This window comes from Corvus moneduloides, chromosome 4 (genome assembly GCF_009650955.1).
Source record: "Corvus moneduloides isolate bCorMon1 chromosome 4, bCorMon1.pri, whole genome shotgun sequence".
Taxonomy (NCBI): Eukaryota; Metazoa; Chordata; class Aves; order Passeriformes; family Corvidae; genus Corvus; species Corvus moneduloides.
The window spans coordinates 18,755,404-18,779,898 of NC_045479.1; the positions used below are offsets into that span (position 1 = coordinate 18,755,404).

The window sequence follows — 24,495 nt, forward strand, 5'->3', positions numbered from 1 at the left end:
TGTCTTTCTTTTTCTTGTGCAATTATGTCAAAATTAAGGCACTGTGAGTGCATGCAAGTGATTAAGGAGAGCAAGTGTTACATGGAAGTTCTCATTATCCCTGAAACTGTTATTACAGCCCTACAAATTCATGGTTAAAAAGTATAGATTTGTTGAGCTTGAAAATTAAATTGCAGTACTCACATATCCTTATCCCAAACTGACTAAAGTGTCTCTTGAAGATTAATTTCAGTTCATTCTTAGAGGCATACTTGTGGATATTCAATGTCCCTTTTTGGAGGTATAGTAATAATTCTAATACTCTGAGCTTGATATTCTACGCATCCAAGTGTATTTTTGTTCAGCAAATTCCTCCTTTTCCACCACAGGTACTGCTGGGTAACAGTAAAGGACAATTTGGTAACCTGTGTTGACGAAGGAAGAGGGATTTACTTTCCCCATTTATCTCTCTTCTGTTTTCTGAGAGAGTCCTTCAGGACCTACCTGTCTTTTGGGGATGGACAGCTGATTTAATGTTGTGGTTTTTATTTTTCTTTCAATGAGTACACTTTGTGGAAGTGATAACCAGCACAGGGTGTATCCTTCTGGGATCTTTGACTCTCCACTTTGACTGCAATACTCACCCACTTGCAAGACCTGATTTCTGTGTGTTCCTTTATCAGAATGGGACCTGATAATGATTTTTCTACCTTAAATATCCTGAGCAGCAGACAAGAGGAAAGGCTTAAGTGGTGGCAGCTCTCCAGTGACCCTGCTGCAGTATTCATAATGCAAAATTTCTCATTGAGGGCAGGGAGCAGAAAGTCTGTAGGGAGCTTTGGGATGATATCAGTGTTTTAGTGAGACTGGGCTCTCAGGGATGCTTGTGTATTTTTTTATGAGCCATCATTGTAAAGGTGGGGAGGCTACCTTTATTTTGTGTATCATCACTACTCTGTGAGCAAACTACACCCCAGTGTTAACTGGAATCTGGTATGGGTATATGTAAATAGACACAAATAGGTAAAAATGCATGGTGATTGTCTCTCGTTTGGCAGAAGTGATTTCTATTATCTCAGCAAAATACTTTGTTTTCCCAGTCAGTCTTGCAAAATAATGCACCTCCCAACAATGAGATTAAATAACATCACTTTTTTTTATCTCTGTGTCCCAGTTTATAGCTTTTCAGATATTATTAGGTTGTGTATTACTTAGATGTAGAAGGAATGACGCACTTTCTCTATTGAAATTTGGAGTAATTTCAACAGTATGTTGAACTCCACAATGCAGAATTGGAAACTCTGCAATCTTGTCTGCTACACAAATTGATGACCCTGAATGGTAGACTGTGTAATACTTTTTCTCTCAGTACTGATCAGTACTGACCTGGCTGGACAGATGGCTAGTTCTGTTGATTATATATCCTTCATGACTTATTTAATTATCTGTTTCTTTTTTTTTTTTTTTTTTTTTTTTTTTTTTTTTTTTTTTTTTACATGGTGTTTTGTGGAGAGAAGTTAGTATTTCGGAGAGTTTATATCTGCCGTGCTGGCCTACAGGAATGTATTTGGCACTAACTTTCTTTTAACAGTTGTGTTTAATATATACAGGGAGCATTTAGCTCTCAGAGGCCATCTGAACATCTTCAAAGGGTTATTGCATTGTTTATAGATCTACTTCATTACTGCTGTTCCTCGGTTCTTTTTGATGTCTTGTCACTTCATTCAAAATATAATGCCAAGCTTTTAAATTAATACTTGTGCAGGAAGCCACACTTGTGTAAATATTAGGGTGTGTTTCTCTTTTGAGGGAGAATGTGCTAGATTGTCCAGTAAATATTGGCGCCATCAGAGTTTTATCCTTTTCATGCCCCTCACTTTGCACAGACTCATTCCTCTCTTCCTCTTAAGAAAGCTGAAGTGTCTGGGGTTTTATCTTTTAGGTTTTGTAACAGTTTAATCTCTTATTCTGCTATTAGAAGCTTACAGCGTAGTCCCCTGATTAAGAAAATAAATTTGATTAATTTTCTTTCCTTTCCTTTAATGTTTTCCATGTATTTCTCTTACATTTGGAAAATTTACTACCTAAAAGTGTCTGTTGATTCCATCCCCCCACCCCCATTAATTTATTCTATCGCCTTTTGAAGCTTTTTAAACTTCTGGAGTAGACAATAGTCTGTGGCAAGGAGTTCCATAGTTAGTATATTTATTTATTGGAAAAGTGTTTCATTTTTAATCCTGTCATCTGAATATTCATTTGTGGATTTTCATACTATATTTTTAATTTGTGGGTAATAACTCTTCATTTATTTTTTAAGCCTTGCAGGATTTTAAATGTATTTGTCGTAACCTGAATCAGTTGCTTCTTTTTTCCATGACTAAGATTATAACCTGTCAGCTTGTACAGAAGTGGTTCATTATCTTTGGTTATCTTGGCCACTTCTTAGTATCTCTTCTATTTCTAGATTTTGCATTTGATTTAGCCTTTCTAGTCCACCGGTAGGTCTTCTACTGTCACTGTGTACCCACAGCAACAGCAGGAGGTTTCCTGATACCTGATTAATTTTTGTGATAAAGTAATATAGAAGTGTGTTAAGTGGCAGAGTGAGAAATAAGACTTCCCACTGGTGATAAGGCAGGCTTGGAACTGTTTCATTTAGATGTACAGCTTCTCCAGACAAATGGCTTTGCCTACAAGGCCACCCTTCCTGTATACACTTGCCCAGCTTCTAGCCCACCTTCCCTTCCCAGCAGCAAAACCTAGACACTGTTTTCCCGGTGCCCTTTGGATGCTGCTCTGAGTTTACTGGCCAAGTGTGTGTCGTGGGGGTGCTGAGTGACCAAATCACATAAATTGGCCTCTTTGAGTTATCAGCCTCTTCTGGCTCAAAAGGCAGAGGTTTGTGCCACAGAGCTGTCAGATTCCCGTGTTGCTGGTGTTCACTGTGTGTTATACAGGACAATTTTTCTTTTCCCTTTTTCTTTTCTTTTTTTTCTTTTCCTTTTTTTTAAGAAGTCCATAAGCCACTCTTTCATCTCTCTGTCCCCCACCCAAAATAATGAGAATGAGCTGAAACACTGCAGAGATGGGGGGAAGCTTTTAATATTTAAGGTTGCAGAAAGTAAGCTGTTCCATTAGAAATCGTCAAAGTTAAGGCTATGTGTGCAGTGTTAGATCCTTCGGTGCATGCAGGCCTGTCAGCCTCTGGTCACTTGCATACTGTTTTCTTCTCTGTAAAACATCAGGTATTTCAACAACACCAGAAATGTTGTAAAATCATAGAGTAGAGCTAGATATGTTTATTGAGATTTTTTTTTTCTCCTGCTGGCTTCACCCTTTTGTTGTCATATTTCAGTCTGTAGCCTGACTATACTGCTTCTCTCTCCCATCTCATTGTAGACTGTCGTTCCCTACCTTTCGAAAACCTACTTCAAATGCAGCTGAATAAAAAGCAGTGGAGAAAACCACATTAGGAGGGGGAAAAGGAAAGCAAATCCTCAGCTGTATGAAGCTGCCAGTAGTGTTCAGAAGCTGACAATGATGAACTGTTCATCTAAGCATAAATAGTCTTCACAGTCTCTGTGTTTCTTGCCTTGTGAAATGGTACTCATTATTTTTTTTCCTTTTTAAATATTTGGTGATCACATAATTTACTTTGTCTAGTACAAGCCTCTGTTGCAGTCACTCTTCACTTTGCTGTACATGAAAACCAGGAGTCTACAGATGGTCTGGCGTGCCATGAAATGAGCAGTTAACTGTAGCCCAGCCTGGTGTTTTGTTATCTGCCATGTATTTTACAGTGAAAACATCAGGATAGAATACTGCAAAATTGACAGGTTTCCATTGACAGGGATTTTAATCTTTTTTGCTGTTTACATACTGAAGATGAGGACTTTGCTATGACACAAAGACACTTCAGGAAGGTTTCAAACAGCGGCAGCAGCAAAAACAATCCTCTCTTTGGGGAAGAAAATGTATCATGTAGGCTGTTTTGTCATTTTAAAGTTAAAACATTTTTTTTCCCAAGAGTATTAGCTGAGGAAAACCTCATACTTTTTAAAGCAGTTAAGTAGCCAAGTAGTCAATAATACGTATAAAATGTGTAATAAATGTTGACTTCTGTGCCTTTACTCCCTGATACCTTGTCACACTTGACATAATGTTCCTGCATAGACTGAAGACACGTCATTGCTGTTGAGAGGTTTGTGTTTGTGAAGGTTTGTACAGCCCCATTAAAAAAGGAAAATGATTGCTATTCAAAAATGATTAAATCTCTATCTCCTGATTATGATTTTTGTAAAATATCTTCACAAAAGAAAATCCATTAAGAAAATAGGTACTGTGCTGCAGGAAATATCAGCAAATGGAAGTGCACAACAAAAGTTGTGTCTTTGGGTAATCAAAGCTGCTGCTGTTAGCTCCTGCTCTTTCAAGTTTCACTAATTGAAGTCCATTGACTTAAATCCATTGTTTGTATTAAGAAAGGGGGAGGGGAGGAGAAAGAAAGGCTCTGGGGTTGGGTTTTTCTTTTTTCCAGTATTGTCCCTGTCAACATGCCACAGTTTCATCTGAAACAAGGGATGCATGAAGCTTTTCAGTCCGGGTTTTGTTTCCCTGTATTTTTTATATTTGTTTAATTTGCTGACTGGCAGCTCTAAAAAATCACTTCATCAGCATATCTGGCCCAAATACTAGACTTGACTTGAACATACTGATAGTGTCTTGGCTCATGGACAACTGAGACTGGTTTGAATTTTTATTCTGTGGTGTGTATGGGTAGAGGTGATGGAAGAAGAAAATAAAAGTCTGAAAATCTGTCTTGTTTCTTTCCCAGCAATGCCACAGAAGTCATGCCCCAAATGCTTCTTTTGATCTCGTTTGTAACCTCATGTAGCTTTGGAGAGTCACTTCTGACTTACAAGACCCTCTGTGGGAAAAGGAGCAGCTCTCTAATTCCACTGCTCAATTTTCCAGGCTTGTGTTTGAGTCCCTTGGTCCTTTTGCCCTCTCTGAAGCACCAGTGTATTGCATTTACTTTTGTGACCGGAGGAGCTGCCAAGCAATGTAATCTCATTGGCAGCTCTGTTTGGCCAACAGAGAAAGCATCTTCTCCCTCTCTGAATCCAGGGAAGTCATCTGAACTAGTTACTGTGGCAAGTCCTATCATGGCAAAATCCCAAATTAATTTACTACCTTATCTTTTTTCCAGGTACTCCACATCTGCATTCTCCAAACTAAGCAGAGTAGGGATCCGACATCCTCCACCTCTTCCTTTCATTGGAAACCTGCTCTTTTTCGGTGAGGTAGGATATGTTTTTCTTTGTATCAATCAAAGTGATGGGAAGAGTGGATAGGAGGCAGGAGGAATTGAAGGGAGTCCTACAATTCACTGGTAGCATCTCTTCAAGCATGTCCCTCTGGAAAGGGCAAGCAAAACTCAGCTTTTTGAATGAATTGGTAGAAGCAGTCATGCGAAAGCACCTGTAATTCCAGGGTAAAGTAAACTTAAGGGAAAGAAAATGTGTAAGCTCCTGCAGTTAATAATTTGAGCTTTTCCAAGAAAGTTCATACCCTCAGTGAAACAAACTTAGTTATGTGAATAGAGCAGATTATGTTAACTAGCCCCAACTGGTTTGTTCTGAGTGGTTTTGGCTCCTACAACCTCTCTGTTTGTTTGCACTTTTGCTGATTGTACATATTTATTTTAAAGCCTTTAATGTTGCTTGCTCCTAAGCAGTAACTGGAATTAGGTACTGCTGACTGTTGTTGCTCTGTGCCGCAAATATTAGGGCTGTGAGGAAGTGGTGGGATTTTGCCTCCGGATTTTATTCCCTTATTTTTCTCACCTATCCTCTTTCAATAGACTGCTAATGCTGTGTTTTATTCCTTGTTCAATTTCAGTAATATTGCTGAGGGTCCAAGGTACCTTAAGAATGAGGAGCTGCCATTTCTCTGGTTGGATTTTACAGTAAAATCTCTCCAGTGTGTCTCTGTTGCAGCCCAACAACTTTTGAAGAAATCTGGGCCAACTCCAGCTGCTGCCCAGTTTTCCCTTTTAAGTGCATGGTCATCAATAGCCATGCTGAGATTTGAATTATTAATGAGAATATATTGCCTCTTACCTTGGTCTTCATGGTGATTGTTCTGTCAATATCTGACTCATTATTAGATAAAACCCTTTTAAATACCAGTTTTACATGTACATCTGATTTCATTTAGAAAATAGCATAAAAGGTAGACTTAATCCGCTCTAGATTAATTTGAACTGGAGTTGGCAAGGTAACTTTAGTTTACAAGGGATTCTGGTGGTATGGAATGCAGACCAGTTCACCTTCACTCTTCTGGTTTCAATTCAGCTGGATGGCAGAAAGCCACTCATTCTGTAGCTCCTTGGTGGTGAAATTCAGTTATCATTAGTCACCTGCTAACACTTGCTGTTAGGTAAAGTTGCTAGAGACGAAGTTATTTTGGTATGTTCTAGATAGGCTTGCCCTGTACCAGTATACAGGTGTAAAGGTTTTGGGAAATGACCCAAAATGATCATATGATCTTTTAGGCAAATTTCATTACTAGAATAGCATTCATTAAATTAATTTAAAGCAGACTAATGCAAAAAAGTTAACCTTGATTTTACTACCTTTTAGGAAGAAAAATAAAGGTAGCTGAGAAATTGTATCTCAGGATACCAAGAAATAGCAATTTCAGACAGAGTTTTGAAACAGAGTTGAGTGGTAGAAAGCCCCAAGCACCACCAGGCTGGATGTTCAGCACTATGGCATTTCACCACCCGTCTTCTCCACCGTGTTATTGCTGCCAGTAAAAATGGGCAGGGAGGAGTCCAGGCTCTTGGTAAATTTTCTTCCTTCCATCATATATTTTGCCATTTTTTCTGAATCTGCTCCTGGGGCTGCTTTCTTCGAATAGTGCCCATAGCAACGCGCCAGTAGTGGGAACTCTGCTTTTATACTGCAGGCTCTTGTTTAGGAGAGCATTTGCAGGGACACAAGTGCTCTCACTGCAGTCAGTAGAGGACATCGTCCACTTTCAATTTCCCAGCAGGGGAGAAGCAGGGCTTGCCCATCACCTTACTGGACCTAGGGATGGTTTTAGGGGCTTAGCGCCCTTAAAACTGAGGGACACAGCTGTGCATGAGTAGTGGCTTGTTGGGGTTGGGTTTACTATATATATATATTTTTTTTTTTTAATAGGAAATAGAAAAAGGTTGATCTGTTCTGTTGCTACACATGTAATATTAAGAAGTTCTTGCCCATCCATGTTTATGCAACCATTCTCTTTCAACTGAAGTAGCTGTTCAGAGAGTCTTGCTTTTAAACAGGCCAGCCCTTTCTTAGTATTGCTAATCTTGTGCGGGGAAAACACAAGAGCCACACTCCCATTAAATCATCAGACTAGTGCTTTTCAACCATGAACATTTATTTCAAAGGAATTAATGAATGGTGACTAAGAGGAATGAATTGATATGTGCCGTATGGGAATCTGCATATGTGTAATTCATACATTTCCACTGTCGAATTTGGTCTGCAAATTAGCACAGGTTGAAAAGCCCTGAACACAAGTGAGATTTGGGTGATAAAAGGAAATCAAGAGGCTTCAACATATACAGCCTTGCAGTCCAAAAAGTGTCCTCATCTCATGGCTTCAGGCTTTTCTCCTAGAATATGATTGCTAGAAATTTAAGGAAAAGAAATAAAGCAGGAGAGGAAGTCCCTTTGACATAACAGAGTAAATATAGGACCTGGGAATTTAAGAAAAAACATTAAATATAAAAAATCTCAACAAAATTGTGTAAGCAGTATTTTACAATTTGTAATGGCATAAATTCAAGGATTTGCTTGTCTTTCCCTAACTTGGGTGTAAATCACTTCTACTGAAATAAATGGAGTTTCCTGTTTTGCTGCACTGTACACGTGAACAGAGCTTCAGGCCTTATCCTTTTTTTTTTTTTTTGCAGTTCTTCAAATGGGCCTGAAAACAAAGGAGCAGTGCAAGCAGGATTTGACCACTAGTTCTGGGTTGTGGGGTACTTAATAAACTCTCAAAGTTATTTTAAATAAGAAAATATTTCGTTCATGAGATTTTTTTTTTTTAAAGAATTATTTCAGGGATTTCTTGAACGATATAATTTTTTGAGTAAAATAGTAGTAGCTGTTAATACAGTATCTCTGAGAGGGGAAGTGTGGAAAGTAAGGGGGCTAAGGAAAATGCAACAGGAAAGACCTATCTCCATCATAGAGAAGCAGAGTTGAAAAGCTGGCTTGGGGAAAACCAAGTTATTTTACTGTAAGTCACCCCTTCTCTCTCAAGTACAATAAAGGGAGATAATCACACTCTGAAACTAAAACATATCCAAGTTAATCATCTTATCTCAACAATGAGAAGATAGGAAATTATTGCAGTTCTGCAGCTGGGAAATTATCTGAGTCCAAGATATTAGATTAAAAATTCTTCCATTGCATGAGAACAATTTCTGGTGGTAAGTCTGATGTAATAGTAAATATGATTAGGCTGCTTAAAAAAAGCAGCATGTTCAATTTTTTCCAATAACTGAGCAGACTTGCAGCCGACAGGCTGCTGTTTTGCTACAAATTCCTGACTGTTCGCTCACCTCTCCATGTGCTGCATTTTTCCTATGAGTCTGGAAAAAAGTGAGGGTTGTTTGTGATAGCTGTGTAATGGTTGATGCAGGGGTACCATACATGTACATGGACTTTCACACATGGGTCTGTATGGGCTTTATAGCAGCAGGTTGCAGAAAAACTAAACCAAACTCTTTTATCAATTCCCAGGCTAATGATTTTATTACGTGACAAATGCTCTGAAAACTGAGAAGCCACATATCCACATCACCCTTTCTCTCTGGAAAACACTTGACCTGTTGCTATGGCTGTGCTGTGCTTTTCTCCCCCTTTCCCATGCCTTTCCTAAAATGACAGCTGTGCTGTTTTTAAATGTCATTGGCTCTGACATTTGCACGGCCCTGGTTGCCTGGTGCTGTACCTGTGTGCACTGCTCCCTAGCCAGCCTCCTGGAGAGCCACGTTGTGCTGCAGTAGCCTTGGGGCTGGCCCCTGATGTTTTGGGGGGTTGGTAGGTGTGGGGGTTGCTGCCTTGTTTTGGTCCTTGGTAGGTGGGATATGCAGTTGCGTGCAGCTGAGTGAAGTGCTCTGGGTCCTCATAATGGCGTGATCATGTGTTGCTTCCCTCCTATTACTCCTAGCAAGCTCCAGTGATGCTTTTGACTGTCTGTGTGCTTGCATCCCTGCCTTGCATGTTAATGAAAGACATAACTCTCTTTAGCCCCTCTCAGCTTGGACAGGATACTCTTTGTTTACTCTGTTTATTTCAGTCTGGCCTACTTGTAGTTCCTGGGCTACCCCGGAGCGGCCCATTTCTGCTGAATGGAAGTGGGGGCTGTGTGGGTGCTTTGTCTTGCTTTCAGTTTGGGATCTGGCTGGGCTGTGTTGTTTTATGGCTGATGGGTGGGAGTGGAGAAGGGGGGAGTGCAGGGAGGAAGCAGAGAGCAAACATTATTTTTTTTTCTTCACTACACATCTGCCAAAAGCATCCTTTGAGTTGGACGTAAAGAAAAATAAAAGGCAGAGTCCTTGCAGGAATGAAATTAACCCTATGTCTAATTTTTAGCCTAGAAAGCAGTGTGTGGGTGCTTAGAGAGAGAGGCTGCAGTGTTTACTGCTCTGGAATTTAATGACACAGCATTCAAACCTAAACAAGGTTGGAGAGAGGCAAATGGTGAGGGGAGCAAAGAGGGGGGAAAGGAAGGAAAAGGAGCTCTCAGGCTCTGGACCTGGATTGAATTACAAGAATAATATGGCTTATATTGACAGTGAAAGCCTGCATATGGTTTTGTGTTTCTTTGTGCAGATAAACAAGAGAAGAACAAGATAGGGAGTGTGTGTTTTGCAACTTGATAACCCTTTGTGTGGAACCAGAAAGGGTGGCTGTGGCATCACCAACCAACCTGTCTTTATCTCCCCCAGACGTCTGTGTGCATCTGCTGTGGGCTTCTGACTGCCAGAACAGACCTCTTGGGGTGATCCAGGTCTTCTCTTACGTCCTGGGAATGCCATCACCCTAGACTGGGAGGCATGTACATGCATGTGATATAGATCTCAACCTAGCCATGTCACTGTCTGCAACATGACAGAAAACTTGGGGTTAAATGTGGGTTTATGTGTCTATTTCTACATCTATAAAGTCAGTCTTTCTCCCCTTTAAAGATGTGTATTTTCCTAGTTTCATGTGATATTCTGTGCTACCTCCTTTGATCAGATGTTAGCATTGTCAGATAACCTGACAAAGTTGGTGCAATGTCTGTTTGTGGGAACTGAAAGCCGGAAATCAAGACAACTGGCTGTTTCCCACTTCACTAAATGCTATTTGCAGCTTTCAGCAAGAGCTGGACCTCAGTTTCTGAGATGAGCATCAGGTAGAGCTGTGCTATAGCTCACCCCAACTTCTCCCTGCCCTGGTGGGATCTCAGCAGGGTGAGCCTGTTTCTGGGGGAGCAGTGTGTGTACCTTAGAGACCCTTCTTTAGAGATACAATGTCCCCAGCTTCTTTGCACTTGCAGTGTTTCCCATAACTGTGTTTGCAAGATACTCCTGAATGTGATCCCAACTTTAAGTAATATTTATGGAAGCTGAGACAGTATTAGGGTGCACAAAGCAACTGGTAGGTTTTATGTGACAGAAAAATGGGATGAATCATCAATGCCTTGCTGGTAGTGAATAATGGTGACCCATGCAATGAAGGTGGTAGTGGCCATGACAGATGCCTTTGCTCTTCTGGACTATACCATTTTTCCTTTGAGGGAAGAAACAATTCCTTTTTATATTACAAGGAGTGGTGTGCTGGCTGTGTGGCTTTTGCCTGGAGCCGCTCTAACATCTGTTTTTGTGCAGGGCTGTGTGAATGCTTCCCATAGACCTCAGCAGCTTCCCCTAGAAGGAGATGCAGACCTCACTGATGAGCATCATCATGATTTTGGTACCCCTTAACCCGTGTTTTGGTTGTTCCTTTTGACATACTTCATGCTTGCTTTATTAAATGCTTCATGAGGGGAAGAGGCAATGGCTGGGGCAACTGGTAGCTGTTAAGTGGAAAGGGGATGGTGTTGTTTGTGGCAGTACAGCAAGTGAGCAGAGACTCCCTAATCATGCTCTTGGCTTTCCTCAGACTCTCTGTGTGATTTTGGGCAAGTCTGACCAGGGGGAAACTTTCTTCTCTGGGTAAGCAAATCTCTTGCTTCACCTTGGGCCTCTTTTATCCACCTGCAAAACAGTAAAGATGGTGTTCTGGAATAGATAGGTCTGCTTTTCAATTAGGTTATGGTGAAACATTTTGAACAACTTCTCTGGGGCCTGTTAGATTTGGGAAGGCTGATATCACTGCTGTCTTAAATGGACTGGGACGCTCAAGGCCAGAGGGAATTTAAATGTTTTTGCAATATTCATAGAGCAAGTGGGGCTGTGAGTTAATGCCAGACCTGAGTTCTGGCCTATGAATGAAGGTATCTGAGTGAGGTGGGTCCCCAGCATAACAGCGCTGAAGGATACTTCTCTGCTCTTCTATGCTGTCCTTGACCACTGCCCTTTGATGGGTTTTTGGTGGCACCTGCCAAATGGCTACCCAAGATCTGTTAAAGCAGAGGTCTGCATCATTAAAATGACATCTGGCTCATCAGAATGGTGTAGGGGAACTTTGCCACGTGTTGTGTTTTTTGGAGAGTATATTTGCACGTTCATCACATAACTCTCTGGAATTTGCTATGTAGCCCGCTCTTCAAGCAGCGTGTACTGCTAAATTAAAGCCAGCTCTGGCCTGACATGCAGCAGCAGTGAACCCAGACAGCTGAGCTACACGGTGCTTGGGCTGAGAGAATGGGGTAATGTGTAGTTGCAAAGGTAGTAGCATGCAGGTAGAGCCTGTGTAGTCACAAACTGGACTTTACCTTGGACTCCAGAAGAAGTCGGGACCTTCACCTTGAAGAGCAGCACAGTAATGGTATGTTTGAACAGGAGGATTCCAACAGCTGTTGTAGTAAACTCAATGGGCTTTTACACGTGAACTTAAAAAACCAGGACTATTTCTTGGGCGTGACTGTCTTCTCTTCAGTTTTGTCTGTAGTCGCACTGGCCTGGAAAGAATGAGGTTGGAATAGATAAATTCTTTTAGTCCTTGAAATCAGGAAAGAAAGCAACAGAGTTAGGCTGTGACGAATAAGAGCAACTCTGTTATTTTACATGAGATTGTAATTTGCTCACATTACCTGTCAATTTGGAGTTTAGAAGCATCCTATGTTGTTCATCTTCTTATTGCATGTGGAGAACCCCACATTCAGAAAGCCAGTTCTTCTATATCAGTAAGACCACTATGTATAATAATGGCCAGGTATCAGTTGTAATACTAAAATTATAGCAGGCCCAGATTGGTTATTGTGAACAGTTGTTATCCATGAGCCAACAAATTTAGCAGAGTCTTAACTTCATTAGCGGTGTCTAAATGCATTAGCCATATGCTCCTCAGCATATGGGTAAATACATAACAATTTATTTTCATTAGAGTTTTCTTACACGTGCTGCTAACCCGAGCTCCACTAGAAATGTTTACAGCATGATATGTCTTTTCAGAGAAGAAGCTCACTTTCTGTACAGCAGGTCATCCTGAAAGGGTGACAAGCAAGATAGTTCCCTGTCCTTTTCGGGAACAGGTGGGTGCAGCTGCTGTGGGTCTGATCCGCTGCATTTAGCTAGGCTTGGTTTCTGCAAGGCTTTATATTAAAATGAATAATAGAAGGCTTTAGAGAACTGCCTGTTCAAACACGTGCTGTTAAATCCCTGGTATTCATTGTGTGCTGCCCTCTGGTTGCCTGTGATGCACCTCAGATGGCTTCACCACCTGCTAACTTCATAAGACTCGTGAGCTTCTGGGTTTTTCCCACTTCCCCCCTCCCCAGGCAGGATGTAGAGCTGAAATATAACTTCACCAAAGAGGGACCGAGCATGAAATTAGGTGGTACTCATGGCCTGTAGTCAAATGGATGCAGTGCTGGAAAGGCAGGGTGAGTCTGTAGGGTGAACACTGATCAGGGCTGTGAGGGCTTCAGTAGCTGCAAAGTGGCACAGATGTAACCCGGCCATTGTGTGCTCAGGGTTCTCCTAATTTCTCAGAAATAAATGAAAAGCTATTTTCTTGAGAGCTTTTCTAAAAAAAAATTTGATAAGCATTTATGCAGCTTGATCCAGAAACATGAGTTGCCTAGAAAGACATTGATGTGTAAGAAAGGACCGATCTTATTGGAGAGGTAGAAAGTTCAAAAGTTAATCTATTGCTCCTCAGTCTCAGAGGCCTTGGTACATATCTAAATTTAGATGGTAATGTGAAACAAGAACCAACTGGAGTTGGATTCTAATCAGGTTTTTTTGAGAACTGACTGGGTTTTTTATTGTGGTTGGGTGGTTTTTTGGTTGGTTGGTTTTTTAGAAAACAAAAATCAACAGAAAGCCTAAACAAACCTGTGTGCTTTGAAAAGAAATGTGTTTCAAATTGCTGTATTTTCTTTTTGTCTTGGTCATCATGCAGTGCTGATGAATGGATGAGTGAACTGAACGGGAAGTCTTGGGTTGTCCTTGGACTTTTTAACTGTTCCTTTTGTTTATTAACTATTAGCCTTTTTTCCTGCTTAAATTTTCTAATTTTGTAATACTCTATGAATTTTAGAAGATTTATAATAAGGTAGAGGGAAAAGTGTTCTTTGGACAGTTGCACTTGGACAGTTAAATATTCAGGTACCAAAAACAACTCGCTGAGCATGGGTAACTTATTTTACCTTACTACAAGAAAATTGAAAATTACAAGCAAGAGAAAAAAAGAAATTGAAACTGAGCTACATGTTTCAAAATATTCTCAAATATGTATTTTTATAATAAAGTATGCAAGAAACAAACATAAAAATAATTGCAAATTAGTCTTTGCTGCTATTTGCTGAATTTCCATAATTTTTGTGCATTATATCCGATGGCTTTTTTTTGTTTCTGTGAGTATAGAAAACTGTTAGCTTTCATAGGCAGGATGATGCCCGGGGTGATTTTGGTAGGATTAGTGAAAGTTGGGCTAAAGGAGCCATAAGAAGTCACATTCAATGATGAGTTGAAATATTCTCTGTGAAGTTGAGTGGGACTTTAAACATGCTTGTTATTTTTCTGCTGAACAGTGCTTTTCCTGTTCTACTCAAAAGGGAAAAGGGGAAAAAATACATGGAAAGGGCAGGTGTTGGAAGGAAGTCTCTCTTTGGACACACAGAGAAAGGGGATGGTGTGTCCCAAAGTCTTCACTTATTTGTCTCCATTTGCTTTTATTTCCATATACTGAGAGGAAACAGTGGGTGATAAGCCCTAAGGGACGTTGTGGCTCTAGAGAGTAGTCTAGGAAAGAAGCACAAAGAGGTATGAATAAGAAATTGGTGCTTCATCCATGATTTTTGTGAAGGCGTGAACACATCTGCCTTGATCTGTTAATACACTGCAACATGTGGTGTGTTGGAAAAAGCATGTGATGAGGCAGAAGGAGCAAGGGTAGCATTTGATTAATCCTTATTTTTGTTCCACTTCTGAAGGCAGTCTAGGACAGGAGCACCTTGCAGCCAAAGTGGAATGGAAAAGGCACTTGATCACAGAAAATGGGAAAATGGAGAGCTTTGGGGGGGGGGGGGGGGGGAAAGCTGTTGGTGACCTTATACCAGAGGTCTCTGTTTTAATAAAGAGTCTTATAAAGTTCATCACGGATAGAATTAGGGACCTTGCAAGTATCTTGTACTCATATTTGTGTTTATATTTTTCCCTACCTTTTTTTTTTTTCTCCCCAATGCTCCAGGGAGCCATCTCTAAGACCTCATAAACGCGAGATTTCATTTTCTAATGCTATTTCATTTCCTGGATGGAGGACCTGCCACGAGAAGACCAGACCTCAAATTATAATAGCCCTATAAATAACTCCCTAAGGCAAAAGGAAAAAAAGAAAGCCTTTGAAAGACAACCACAAATGCAAAAATGGGGGTTTTGGGTTCTTGCAGAACCAGACTAAGCAGTTCTTAGTTAGGACATGGTTAATTTTTGGGTTTCCCTGTTTATCTCTTTGCATTGTTTACTTACAGAATTATATCTCAAAAGTCCTCTGAGGTCTTTTGCTTGATCTTAATTTTCTACAGTGTTTTGGTGCCTTTTGGGCTGTCTTTAGATCCTGCTAGAAAATGGAGTTTCCAGGTAAAATTGAAAACAATTCAACAAACTGACTAAAACAAATACAATGATGGATTGAGTAAAATTAGTCTGAAAATGCAACTTTTTCTTCTTTCTGGGTGAAGTTGTTTTAATTCAGCAGACCCAGACAGTCTGCCTGCTTTCTACTGGAAATCTGTGCAGAATTGGCACATCGACTAGAATAAAAACATTCCCGAGGAATCGGCGTGTTCTGTCAAAACATTTGAACAGCTCCTGTCTCCCAGAGCACAGCACTGCTCTGGAGCCGGCAAGGGAGCTCTGCAATGCGTGGTGCAGGCTTCCCCTCCAGCCTCCCATCTCAAATCCACCTTTCTGCATGAGCATGGGCCAAGTGTTTCAGGTTCAATTATATTTAGCTGTGGAGGTAGTAGAGAAGGCAGTTTACAAGAGCCCTTTGCACCATGGTGTGACCTGTGTAAGGCTGTTCTTCCTCTGCTCCCACTAAGGCTGTGTTGTACATGGAATCTTTCAGGTTGCAAAAGACTCGAGTCCAACTGTTAACCCAGCAGTGCTAAATCCACCACCAGACCGTGTCTTTAAGTGTCACATCTACATGTCTTTTAAATACCTCCAGGGATGGTGACTCAACCTCTTCCCTGGGAAGCCTGTTCAGTGCTTGACAGCCCTTTTGGTGCAGAAATTTTTCCTACTGTATGAGGGAAAAGTAATGAAGTTAAGGTTGGAGGATCCCAGTATCTTCCTGGAGCAGGCTGGGTCAATATAGTGGCTGGGGACAGGTAGGCTGGCAAATCTGAGCTCCAGGAGAAGTCCTGCTGCGCAGGGGTGGGATTCCCCCCTTACAGATGTCTCAGTGCCATGTCTCTTGCTGCTGCATGACTCTGTTATGTGTGAGGCTACCCTCTGGCAGCAAAGTTCAACCTCTGTGTTGTGGAGTATTAATAACAATATTTTTTATGATTTGATCAATTAAAAAAAAATGTAGAAAAAATTTGGCTAGAAAGTGGTACATAGCAATTACAGTGTTTAAAAGAGCAAATTGTGATGAAACTCAACCTTTTCAGTTTGACACTGATTGCTTTACTTTTGCTAAGTAGTATCTTAGTCCCCCAGCACTGAGGTGAAGGGGGTCTTGCTAGTGGGCTCTGCTCAGTATGAATGAGACTGGTAAAATCAGGCCTGCAGACAATTTACTAGAGATACTGTCTGTCTGTTATTGAGACTAATTGCTTAGGAATGTAATTGTATAATTCCTGTTACCAAAATTGATATTCCCTGCCTGACTCCAGCCAAATGAGTTTTTATTTTTGCAGAATTTCTGGGCTGTTGCATGATAAGGCGCTGTGGTGGACCGCAGGCAGTCAGCATTTGAAACAAATGAGGTTTATTCTTCATGCTTTACACAGAGGTGTGTCTTAAGCAATACTTTACTGTGCGGATGCACTAGCAGATGGTGTCCTTTAAGGCTGTACATGTGACAGTAGCCTGTTTGAATGCATATCCATGCTGGTTTTAACACCAGCAGGAAATTAAAGTCCAAATAAGCCACTTCCCTTCCCCTGCTCCTTCCGGTAAGCGAGGGACCAAAAAAGTGCCTGGCTTTTCCTGCTGAAAGCACTCCTCACAGCGATGATGTGGCTGGTATGGAATAACTGCGTGGTCACACCCACACGGTGCTGAAACTCTACACCCTTTCTGAAACCAGGGCAGTCTCCTACCTGCTTGCCTAAGCCATGTCCGGCAGAAAAACCATTTATAAATTAGCATAAAAGTAAGCAAGGGGGGAAGGCAAGCAGCCCGATGTATGTGCTTAACTTGTTCTCCATGGCACATGCCCAGAGAGCAATTCAGTATCATGCAGGTCCAAGTGGCATCACTGAGAAATGTGATGGAAGACAATGACCTGTACCAGCCACATCAGGGAGGGCAGAGGTGGCTCACAAACCAGCCCTAGATCTGCATGGATTAGTGTCAGCACAGCAGACTTGCAGGGGATGGGCTGTGAATGTGCATTCCTAACTCTATTACTTATCCCCTGGGCCAGAGGGGCCAGATGTGTTTCATTGCATAGGCAACATACATAATCTGTGAATGATCATTCCTGATGGATCCCCTCCAGACAGTCCAGAAGTTACATTACTGAGCCCAGACTACTTTGTGTAGAAAGACAAGACCACCCCATCCAGTGCCTTTAGGGAAGGGAGAAGGTGGAATTGCTGTGATTTCACATTTTATCAAGCAGCTGTATGCTCCTTGGACAAAATGCTTATATACTAGTGTTTAACCAAAGGCAGCTAAAGCCATGCTTTGGTACCCAAAAGTGTAACCATATGATTTGTCACAGGAGTTAGCAGGTGTTGGTACTTTTAAATGTTGCTATAACTCCTTTTATTTAGTTATGCAAAGTCTAGCCTGCTGCACTTAATTTTGTCTTAAGCATATACTATGCTGACAAAATACGGTCACCTTTGGGACTTAGGTTTCTGGAAACTGAGGTTTCCCATCCCTGAAAACCTGGGATAGGGCTCTGAGCAACCTGATCTAGTTGAAGGTGTCCCTGCTGATTACAGGGGGGTTGGCCTTTAAAGAATGCCTTTAAAGGTCCTTTCCAACCCAAGCTATTCTATGATTCTATGACCAAATAGATGAAAAGGTAACTCATTACAGTATGGCTATATGGGAAGGGAAAGCATGTTAAAATCCTTCTCTGAACCATTATGGTAAATACATGTTAAAAGGCTTTAAGACCTTGCACAGTGACGAGCCCATCTTTTCATAGGAGAGGTCACTGACTGCAACAACAGTGTCAGAATTGAAGCCTCTTAATATATTATATTACTGTCTTGCAAAGATCTGAGACTCGGGTTTGTGCAGACTTATCACTGCCCTAACACAGGGGCATTCCCTTGATATGCCGGAAGCTTATCATCTGGAAAGGGAGACTTGGAAGAAAGGAAGTGTGCTTGCAGTTTTGTGGGCAAGGCAACTGAAGGCTGTGGCTATAACAATTTTGCTTCACCACCCACTGAGACCAAGAGCCAAGTGCCCTCTGTCTTCACTGGGTGCATGGGAACAGGTGTAGCCAGTGATTCCTCTGAGCTTGTGCAGGAGAGGTTGTGACAAAGGCTGTGGACTGCATCTGCACCCAGTGGGCTTTGACACAGTGCCACAATTGATGCCACCTTCCCAGAGTCCCCTGTTGCTGCAGGAAAAGCTTATATTACATGGAGGAGGATAATGCCTCAAAACATCCCCACTGGAATAAATAAGTACCTTAAGCGGCGAGTTCAAATCCAGCTTGCTTTTCTACTACTTTTGTAGTCAGTCTGGTAATTTTCATTTGGCCTAGGAAAAATAGAAGTAAGTGTTAAATTCATGCTTAAAAGACTGCCTCTCTTCAGAGAGATTTGTTATCCTTTTTCTCATTTTCAACAAGTAAACTTGCTTTTGCAGTGGAGATTTTGACATTAAGTGTCCTGATAGAATAATAGGCATGAGATGGATTGCAATCTATTGCCTCAAGACTTTGCCAGTCATAAACTAAAATCAGTTAATGCATTGAGTTAAATCTTGCTATATTGGGCAATGTGCTAGTAGTATTAAAAAAATGAATCCAGAAAATATATTGATTATATTATCTCCATAGCAACAAACAATAATAGGATAATGTTAGCTTAATAATTGTGCTTTGTGAAAACCTTTCAGAATAATTACTGCATTGTGATCTTTTCACAATGTGGAATGCAATAACACTTCTTCCTTGACTGCAGTCACCATCAGCACTGCGTCAAGAGATGCTGTTTTTGTGTGCATGCATATGTATTCATGGGTAATTTTGCTCCGGGTGAAACAATTCAGCAGACTATTTTGGGATCCATTTTTAAATGGTCAAGACCACAAATTGGCAATTGTTTTCCGTATGGCTTGTTTTCTCCCACCCCCTCTGACAACTGGCTACTGTAAAAAGAGGTCGTTAACATTCCTTCTCCTGCCTCTTTCTTTACAAGACAGAAAGATTTTTGGCATGTAACAAAACTAAATGTCCAGCTTCTCTGTTAAGGATTTGTGAGAGAGAGGAACTCTGCTCTAAAGACAGTGCTTCATATCTGTTCCTTTAATTGAATTTAATCTATCATCCTCTAGGAATGACTTGTTCTGCAGGAGCTGAGATATTTGCCTGTATTTTAGGGGACCTGGTTCTCTTGTGCATCCTAGATTGTCATATAAATAATAACCTGAGGTTGTTATGAATATATAGAGATACTTTCTTACATATAAGCAGGGAGGTGTACATATAACATTTTTAGCCTGAAATTTTGGCAGGAGAGTCAGAGGACTGATATACAGACTCTTCATCTGGGTCTTGCTCTTTACTTCTACATGAACCCTGTAATTTATATCTTGAGTTAAAAAGAGGCATTAACACAAAACCATGATGAAGGACCTAAGTTTTTAGAGTGGCTCTGTGTAAGCTCTCCTCAGCAATAACAAAAACATCTCTATATTATCAACCCTGTGTTCAGCACAAATCCAAAATATATCCATGTACTAGCCACTGTGAAGAAAAATAACTCTGCCCTAGCCAAAACCAGCACAACTGGTAAAACCTCCCTGTTTAATCCATGAAGTTTAAGCAGGGCTTAAACCATCCTGTGTCTGTGAAAGGCCTTGGGGTCCAGGCGGTAGATCTGGAGTCCGTTCTCCTTCTGGTCATGCCAGTATTTCCTGCTGATCAAGGGCTGGGTTTAGAGATCAGCTGGCAGTGCTGCTAAATCTTGCACTGGCAAGAGCTTCCCCATGGCTTTTGCAGGGTGTCCTGTGCTATTCCCAGTGGTATGGTGAGATTGCCGCTTTACTTCCGAGGACACGAATGGATGTCACATTCTCTAGTGGTCACTCCTCCATCCCTTTTTCTGTGGGACAAACACTGATGTCAGACAGGTTAAACTTTCAGCACCTCTTCTAACTGTGCATCGTTTTATTTTGATTCTTAATTCTGGAGAGATTTTGTCATTCAAATGTCCCATAATTTGTCTTCTTACTGTTTAGCAAACAGGGATCCCCTTTTCTTTGAGGACCTTCAGGAGAAAGTCCCTGCTTTGAAAGCACTACCTACAATAAGTGACCCTCTTTGGACCTGGAAATGTGCAAACCCTCTGCTCTGTACAGGTGTACTGTGTACGTAAGAAAAGCAGGAGAGTGCAAGAGTGCTAACAGTTTTCCATCTGACATGACATCTTCATCAGGAGCTTGGTTGTGCTGTTTTCCTCTCCAGTCCCTCCAGGTGGTTGCTTTATGGGGAGGATGTGGTAGAAAGGTTGTTTTATATCCCTGGCAGTGGTTACTTTCTGCCACTAGCCCAGCCTCCTAGGGATGTGGTTAATTCACAGGGAGAGGGAGGAGCAGTGGTTGCTGTCGACTTTGTGCCTTATGCCAAAGCATCTAGTCCTGCATAACTGTTGTACTGAATGAAGGTGCCAATCGCCTCTCTCCTGCGTGCAGATGCATTCAGTTCTGAAAGGACAGCTAAATGCATCGGTTCCTCTGGAAAATATCTGGTATTTGCAGGTGTGTAGCATCATTCACTAAAAAAAAAAAAAAGAAAAAAGCAAGCCCAGATGGCTTGACAAGGTGCTTTTTTTTCTGGTGCTGCTGCAGAATCCAGCCCTGAGTGATGATCTAGAAACAGAAATGAATGGCTGACAGGAGCCAATTCAATCCCCACCTCCAAACCTCAGCTCTTCTGTCTATGAAATTGTCACAGTTGAAATTCTGACTGTGCTTGACACATCCTATGCTTGCCCTAGGTGCTGGCCAGTAATCTTACTGATTGCTGGAGCTCCCAAATTCTCATTCCGCTGCAGTCTCCTGTTTAGTTTCCTTGTGCTATCTCAGCTCCTGATGCTCTCTGCAATCCTCTCTCCAGCCCACACAGGGATTGGCACTGTGTGTTTCTGTCTGCCTCTTCCTAATCCCTTTCCAGGGAGGCCTGATATGGCTTTCTAGTGTTTCTGGGTTTTTTGTGCTCAGATCCTACCAGCTACCACATGGGTGGTTTGGGTCTTAAACAGTGTTTGGCTTCAAGACAGAAAATGAAGAGTAACTTACCTTACGAAAGCAAGGAGATTTTGCTAGAACAGTTATATAAAAATAGGTGAAGAGTCAACTGCCTGCTGTAATGTGGCTGTTGGGGCTACAGCTTGTTGTATTCCCAAAGTGATAAAACTATTCTCTTCTGCATGGGATCCTACAGCACATGTCTGTCTACAGTGGTTTGGGGTAGGTGTGTCCTACCTGGTGGCATTGTCACTCTGGGAGCAGGATGAAGCACAGGGAATGTTTGTTCCCATGGCTAGGCTGAAGATATTGCTCTGCAGACACATTCCCCCTCCTGCCCTGCTGAATGTATGGGCTCACTTCAAGCCTTGTGCGTGTCAAGCTGACGTGTCTGCCCTTAACCTTGTGGCTTTTACAGAGGTGCCATGTGATAGATGGGAGTAAAAGGGGACCTGTCACGCCTATGCCTGGCCTGTCCATGCTGCAGATAGCAGCATGCCCTGTTCTCTGTCAGAGGCCAGTACAATCTATGGGGACATTTTTTCTGTTTTCATGTTTGAGAGCTGCATCCATACAAGGTGAGAATCAGACAAGAGGAAGCTAAGCTTGTCTGGCCATGTTAAAATACAGAAATAGTCCTAGTATCTTTCAGTAATGCATTAAGTGGCATGATTAATATCTGTCACATGTAATGATCTTTCCAGGTTTCTTCCCTTGATGCAGTACTCTGAGTGCTGTCTAGTGCTTTGGTTTGGATACTGTTTTGTGTCTTAGCATCCTCACAATAAAAGATCAAAATTTGAGAGCTGAATTTGTGATTATCTTTAGGTCTTTCAGGCGTATGTTTCATAATTTCAAACTCGGTGGTCACAGATAATTAAGTGGCATTGATTTTATAACCAGTTCATAAACAATGGCAGAGACTCCTAGCAGTATACGAGGGGAACGTCTCTGAGGAGGCCAAGATATTGCCCACTGAATGAGTAATCTTGTGTCCCATAGATGAGGTTTTCTTGAAACCCACCTGTCTAAATAGTACCCACTTAGGCACTAATGAGCAGTATGAGATGGCCCAGAGCTTGCATCAGAAAAGAAAGCTTAATCACTGTCATCCTAATTCTATGAAGATGGAAGATTTGCACGTGGATGTGTAATTTTTGCAATGCTTATTTCAAAGTCTGCTTGCACTCTGTGGCACCCAGGACAGATTATTTCACAATGGGTTCAGTTAATATATTTTATCCTTTAAAATGACGTTTTCAAGGTCTGAAGTAATCTGCTGCTGATAGGTCTGAGAAGGAAGGGAACACTCTTCTGAAGTGGAAAAACTCCTTGGAGGAAAGAGTCCCTGTCTCCCTTTCTTGGGAGAGAAGTCAACTTTCATTTCTTCAAATGCCACTTTGTTGCCCCCTGAAACAGTGCTTTTGACAGAGTGTTCCCCAAACCTTTGTTTTCCTTTGTTATACCTACTGTGTTTGTCTGTCCTACAAGAAGTTGTTTCCATTTCTTCGAATTACACAATGACTGTTTTGCTTCTCTTAAGGAAGGCCAGCAAAGAAAACTGATAAAGCACATTCACCTTTAGTGAGATGTGCTGAATGCTTATGCTAATCCATCTGAGACATTGAGCTCACAGTGAAAATCCAAATAGCAGTGGTCCTCTATTGTCCAGTGAATTCCCTCCTACAGAGAGCACGGTAATTCTCTCTTTTCCTGTTGTAGTTTGAGGATGTAGTTAAGGCAGCAAAGGTGGTTAGCCATCCAGTGGAATTACATGTAAGTAGAGATTGTGTAGGAGAGAATTACACTCAGTTTGGAAGGAAGACAACTTAGAAGACATTTAGTGGAAATTACATACTTTAGTAAAAAAATAAATTCCTTGTTCCTTTCTATTTTTTTCTGGTTTCTTGAGTTATTATAAATATATGTTTATCAAAGGATCAGAAACTGCAGTGAGTCTGTAAGACCTCATATGGAGTTTTTCATGAACACACATTGAACAAATTGTAATTTTCTTTGTATGTGTCTTCTTAATGACATGTTTTCTGGTTTTGATAAAGGTTCCTAGAAGCCTGAATAGGTGTCATCTGTGACATTTACTATGAAGTAAAATAAGGGCCTAGCAGGAGTAAGTGTTATCTAGACAATAGTCCTAGTAAAAATAGTAAGTTTGCAATTATATCTCTATAGCAGGTATAAACAAGGTCTACGGTAACAGCAGGTAACTTTCAAATAGATAAAAAGAAATATTATTCAAGCCAGTGTAATCAGACTGGAGAATTCATCATTGCAATAATCAGGGAGTCGAATACAGCAGCTGGAATAATTTTAGCGTCTGGCTAATTCTATGACTAATTACATTTGTAGCTATGCATACTATAAGAGTAATTCAGTCTTTAGCTAATAGTTGGATGAAGAAGAAAGCTCCCTCTACTTAAAGCATTTTAGAGTTAGCCGTGCATATAGGGTTCTTTTCCTTATGCCTTTCTTCAAAGCCTCAGGTATGTGATATGTCTGAAAACTCAGAAACAGATCAAATTTGTTGATATTCCTTTCCTTTCTCATACACTGTCTGTGTTTCTGTGGCAGAGAAGGAATGTTTTTGTAAGCTACCAGGGAGGAGGATTGTGAAACCTTCAGCTTGTCTCTGGCTCTACCATTGACTTCTTGTGTGGCATTTGGCAAATTGCTTAATCTTGAGTACTTCCAACTCCCCACCTGTGACAGATGGACATTTTAACATCCCAGAGATATTGTGGAAATGAAGTTTGTAAAGTGAAATGAGATTGAAAAAAGAGAAAGACAAAAAAAAAAGAAAGCAAGAATCTCATTGCAGTATGCCAAATTAATGTATGAGACTATATCTATATGAGAATGAGTTGGAAAGTTGAGGTGAGTCAACTAGAAGTGTGAATGCAGTGTGCACATGTGGAAGTGTAGTAAATCTTTTCCATGAGAAGAGTCCCTCTTATTCTAGAAGTGGCTGTAGATCTCCTTCAGGGGCTGGTGTAGAGGAGCTGGTTTATTCATCCTACACTTCTTTTTTCCGAAGCATCCAAGTCTGTCCTTCTGTGCCTCAAAACCCTTCTTGAGGTTCTTGTCCCCACTGTTCTGACTAGAAGGCTGCTCTAAAATCTTGCTAGTTTCTTTGATAGTCAATAAATTTTAGATAATTTCAAGCA

At 41.1% G+C, this 24,495-nt stretch overlaps 1 protein-coding gene across 3 annotated transcripts in view; it reads left to right on the forward strand.

Moving 5' to 3' along the window:
• The window catches only part of TBXAS1 (thromboxane A synthase 1), a 263,129-nt gene that overhangs the window by 79,845 nt on the left and 158,789 nt on the right, over positions 1-24,495 (forward strand). For all 3 annotated transcript variants that reach the window (XM_032105667.1, XM_032105665.1, XM_032105666.1), the window contains one exon: positions 5,189-5,282. In XM_032105667.1, coding sequence (XP_031961558.1) covers positions 5,189-5,282 — 94 coding nt within the window. The remainder of the gene's footprint in view (positions 1-5,188; positions 5,283-24,495) is intronic.